Source organism: Juglans regia, unplaced genomic scaffold (genome assembly GCF_001411555.2).
Source record: "Juglans regia cultivar Chandler unplaced genomic scaffold, Walnut 2.0 Scaffold_25685, whole genome shotgun sequence".
Classification (NCBI taxonomy): Eukaryota; Viridiplantae; Streptophyta; class Magnoliopsida; order Fagales; family Juglandaceae; genus Juglans; species Juglans regia.
The window spans coordinates 5,484-10,405 of record NW_023357120.1 but is presented as its reverse complement, the minus strand read 5'-3'; the positions used below and the strand labels follow the sequence as shown (position 1 = coordinate 10,405).

General features: G+C 40.3%; 1 protein-coding gene across 1 annotated transcript; it reads left to right on the top strand.

Annotated features, from left to right (window-relative positions):
• Positions 1 to 2,937: 2,937 nt before the first annotated feature.
• LOC109012240 lies at positions 2,938 to 3,663 on the top strand. Its single transcript, XM_018993776.1, has one exon. It carries the CDS (start codon positions 2,938 to 2,940, stop codon positions 3,661 to 3,663), a length of 726 nt encoding a protein of 241 aa, XP_018849321.1.
• Positions 3,664 to 4,922: the final 1,259 nt, after the last annotated feature.

Below are 4,922 nucleotides of genomic sequence, written 5' to 3'. Positions count from 1 at the left end.
TACCAAAGGACTGGACAGATTGCAATGCCGGGTAAGTAGTACTGGTAGTGCACCCAATGCTACCCCTGACTAAAAGAAATTCCCAACCTGTGGGCACAGGCGGAATCTGGGTCTAAAGGACCGCTAATCCCAACATACGGGGCGTAACATTGTGTACCGGCCAGAAGAAAAGTGAAAAGAGCAAACTAAATGTATGAATGCTTTAGTTTCTTTATGAATAAATGTACAAGGTGTGGAAAATGTTTTATGAAAAAAAAAAAAAAAAACCTTTTTAAAGAAAAACCCCCACCTTATAATGTTTTCAAATGAAATGAATGTTTATGTAAAGTATGTAGTGGAATGATGAATGTATGAATGAAAACCTATGTTAGTATATTTTGACAATATGAAGTAATGCTTACTGAGTATTCGACTCACTTTAATTTTATGTATATCCCTCCCCCTCTCAAGGACAAAACGAGGAAGAGGCGTCAGGATAGACATGGCCCAAGTGAAGTGTGACAGAAGCCTATGCAGGTTTTTACGTAATGTATGAAAGTCAATTTTGTAAAAAGACTTTAATTTAATTTAATAATTTCCACTGCAAAACTCTTTCTTAGATTTGTAGAGTAGATTTTAGTTTTAAACTTAAAATCTTTCATATTCTGGAAAGGAAAGGAAAAAGTTTTAAAAAGGTTAGTAATTCCCGTCTCATTTTCTAAAGATCTGTATACTAGAGTTTGGTATGCTAGATTGTAATAATAGTGTGTAACCCTTAGTGCTAGTAATAAAGGCTTGTAGTTCTAATTTAGTTTTCATGAGTTTATAATGGACACGGTAAACTACAGTTAAAAGATGTGATCTTTTCATCATGTGGTAACCATTTGTTTTAATATTTAACAATAATGCTTGTAAGATATTAACATCACGTAATGAGAGAGAATAATTAGAATAGTAGTTAAAAACATACAGGGCCTTGGTATAAACTAGATTCGACCATACCAAGTAATGAGTCATGAAACTTACAATGACGTCCATTCTTAAGCAGAGTAATATTGAGGCATTTAGTCAGTTTCTCATAACTGGTTTAATAGCAATTTGTACGAACCCAATGTGTATAAATGAATACTTTTGTTCAATATGTTTCCTTAGTAAGCAATTGTATTGACTCATAATCATTGTTCAAATTAATAGTTTTTCTATAGTTTTATTGAATAATCGGTAAGAAATGAAAATTTAGAAGAAAATGTAGATTATTTATAACCTTGGTTTTTTGGGACGTGGAGAATTGTCCTATCTTGTAGATTTCTTTGAATATCTAATAATTATAATATTCTTTATTAATGCAATCTAATTCTGCAGGTATGCTTATTGAAGATCTAGCTGAATTTGCTTTGAATAAAGAATTCATTGAGCAAAAATTAAGCAAATACATCTATTTCCAGGGGAATAAGAAATGTGTGCATTTTTTTCCCTTTTTGCCCTTTTTCTATCTACGTGAGGATTAAGGTTTTTGTTGCTTACTACGTAGCCTCCCACGGCTGGCTGCATGACAGCCGTAGATGGAGCCACCGGTCGGACTACCTTTGCCGATTTGGTGGCTGCTGTCCCTCAGCCCATCCCAGAGATGGTACTGCCGTCTCGTCTTCCGAAGGTCCTAGACGGTGAAGTATATTTTCAATTCTCTCATGAAGAAATTAGCAAATCTGCAGAGCCCTTCTGCTTCTCGGTGATCCTCAAGTTTTTGAAACAACTTCCTTCATTGGATGCAGTCCGTGCATTCATACACAATCGTTGGGGTCTCTCCTCCACTCTGGTTGTCTCTTCCATGCGTCGGCCAAGGAATGTGTTTGTACCTATGGCCAACAAGGCAGATTTCACCAAAGCTCTGTTAAGGGACGTTTGCGAGATCAATGGGAGTCTTTATCGTGTTTTCCGTTGGACACCAGAATTTACTGAGGATGATGAACCCTCTCGTGTTCTGGTATGGATTTCCCTCCCAGGACTTCCTCCAAACTTTTACAGTGAAGCATTTTTGAGTATTCTCATGGCTCCTATCGGTACTTTTATTAAGCAGGATAATCCGACTCATTGTGCCACGAGAATAGATGGTGCGAGGTTGTGTGTGGAGGTTGATGTGGTAAAAGACCATTTATCTCATTTCTAGATTGGTGCTCCGGGCCTGCCTTCGAGTAGGAAGCAAGAATTAGTCTATGAGACTCTCCCTGCCTACTGTTGTAAGTGTAGGATGCAAGGACATAACAAACTTACATGTCGAGCTGAGAAAAGTGAGAAGTTGGGTAAGTCTCAAGTAGGGAGGCAAGAGTTGAAAGACACGGGTGCGAATGGGGAATCTGTTGAGGTTCAGGTCACAGTTCCGAGTGTTGTGACTGATCCTTTGCCTGAACTTGAGTATGGGGACCAGAAGCGAGGTGAGACAGAGAATGGGGACCAGAAGGGTGGGGAACCTGAGGGGGAGACTTCGGGTGCAATTGTGAATGAGGATCCTGTTGACTTGGTGCCAAGTGCAGTTGTGATTGATACGTTGCTTATGGAACAGGTAGTTCTAGAAAATGAGGTTGAAAAGGAAAATGATGATGAAATATGTGTTACAGAACATGCCGTGATATTGCCTATGGATGATGAAACAGAACGTGAACCAGGGAAAATGGGCTTCGAAAAAGAGTCTAATTCTACTGTCATGATGAAACAGAGTGTGAATCAGGAGGAGGATGCAGATGCCGAGAAACAAGTAGCAGAATGTGCTGAGGATAGCTTGACTTTGGAGGTTGTTGTCTCTGAGCCAGAGATAGAATTACATCCTAAAGTATTTCCGTAGGACAAATAGTATATGACTGAATCTGAGGCCAACGAAGGTAAACGAAAGTACAAGAAAAAGAGTTTTGTTAAAATGAGAAGCTCTTCTCGGGTCCTTGCTCGAGCCCCTAACATTCCTCAATGATTGAACCTATTTTTGTATGGAACATTAGGGGTGTTGGGACTTCTAAAGTTAGATTAAAAAAGTTGATTGGTAAGTTGAAACCGAAAATAGTTGCCCTTTTGGAGCCTTTCCAAAAATTGGAAGTTGCTAGGCGATTGGCACTGTCTCTACATTTTGATAATTTCTTATCAAATGAGGTTGAGGGGGGGAAAGTTTGGATTTTCTGGGATGGCTCAATGAAGGTGAATCTGATTCGTATGGGAGAACAATTCATTTCTCTCAGAGTGGGTGAAGGGTTTGAGAAGTTTTTATTAACTGTGATTTACGCTAAATGCACAAGGGATGATTGGCGCATATTGTGGGATGAACTCAGTGCCCAGTATGTGGGCTTAGACTCGTGTATTTTTGTTGGGGATTTCAACATAATTCGGAATGACTCAGAGTGGCATAGGGGTAGGCCACGACCACTTGGAGCTATGGAGGATTTTAATAACTGGATTCAACAGGGGGGTTTGATTGAAATGGCTTCACAGGGAACTGCATTCTCTTGGTGTAATGGTCAGCATGGCCTTGCTCGCTCTTGGGCACGGTTGGACTGTGTGTTGCTTGATGTATCCTTCCTCTCAGTTTTTCCTAATGTTATTTATTCCTACTTGCCACGTTCTGCTTCGGATCATGCTCCTATGTGTATTGAATTCAAGCAAGACCTTTTCTCCTATGGTCCAGCCCCTTTTCTGTTCTAACAGATGTGGGTGGAACATCATAATTTTCTGGATTGTGTTCGGCAAGCTTGGGCATCTCGATCGGGTGGTTCAGCCATCCAGAATCTGATTTTGAAGCTAAAACAGACTAAAGTTGTTTTGCATGCTTGGAACAAAAGGGTTTTTGGGCATACGGTGCGTCATATTGCTTCCCTTGAGAATAGGGTTGAGGGGCTTGAATTAAAGCTTCAATTACACTGGGAAGAAGATATTGATCGAGAGCTTCAGGGGGCCATTTCGGATCCAGCAATTTGGAGGCGGCATGAAGAAATTAGATTGGCTCAAATGGCCAAGCTAAAGTGGACGGTGGATGGGGATCGAAATTTCAAATTTTTTCATGCTTGCTTAGCAACTAAAAGGCGAAAGAGGGTTCTTGAAATGCGTTCGAATGAGGTGGTTTATGCATCCCTAGAGTCCGTACACCAAGGTGCAGTTGATTATTTCTCATCCTTTCTTCAAGGTGAGCCGCCGATTGGGAATCCAAATTTTGAGGGGCTTATTGACCCGGTTATCTCTGTGGAGGAGAATGCCTCTCTTGTTTGCACGCCCTCCTTGGAAGAGGTATTTGATGCCTTGTCTTCAATTTTAGTTAATAGTGCTCTTGATCCTGATCGTTTTGGCTCTGGTTTTTATAAAAGTTGCTGGGAGGTGGTTAAAATTGATGTGTGGAATGCAGTGTCAGAGTTCTTTGCTTCCAAGTCTCTACCAAAATTTTTTACAGCTTCTTATTTGGTTCTAATTCCAAAGGTGGATTCTCCAATAGGTTTTGATAAGTTCCGCCCCATTAGTCTTTGCTCAGTTTTTTATAAACTTTGTTATAAAATAATTGTGAATCGATTGACTAGTCTCTTGCCATGATTGGTTTCACTGGAACAAGGAGCCTTTATCCCGGGTAGAAATATCTATGAGAACATTAGTCTAACGCAAGAAATGGTTCACTCTATCAACATAAGAAACCACGGCGGTAACATCATGTTGAAAGTAGACATGGCAAAAGCATGTGATCGTGTGGATTGGAATTTCTTGACAAGGGTAATGCAGAGCTTTGGGTTCTCGCCCCAATTTTGTGATCTGATTTTTTTCTGTATTTCTAGTCCCTGGTATTCGGTTATGATGAATGGGACAATGAAAGGTTTTTTCCTCGGAGGCCGTGGCCTTCGACGAGGTGATCCTCTATCTCCCTACTTGTTTATTATTCAGCAGGAGATCTTTCCAGGTTGATCCACCGGAGTGTGGCTGAG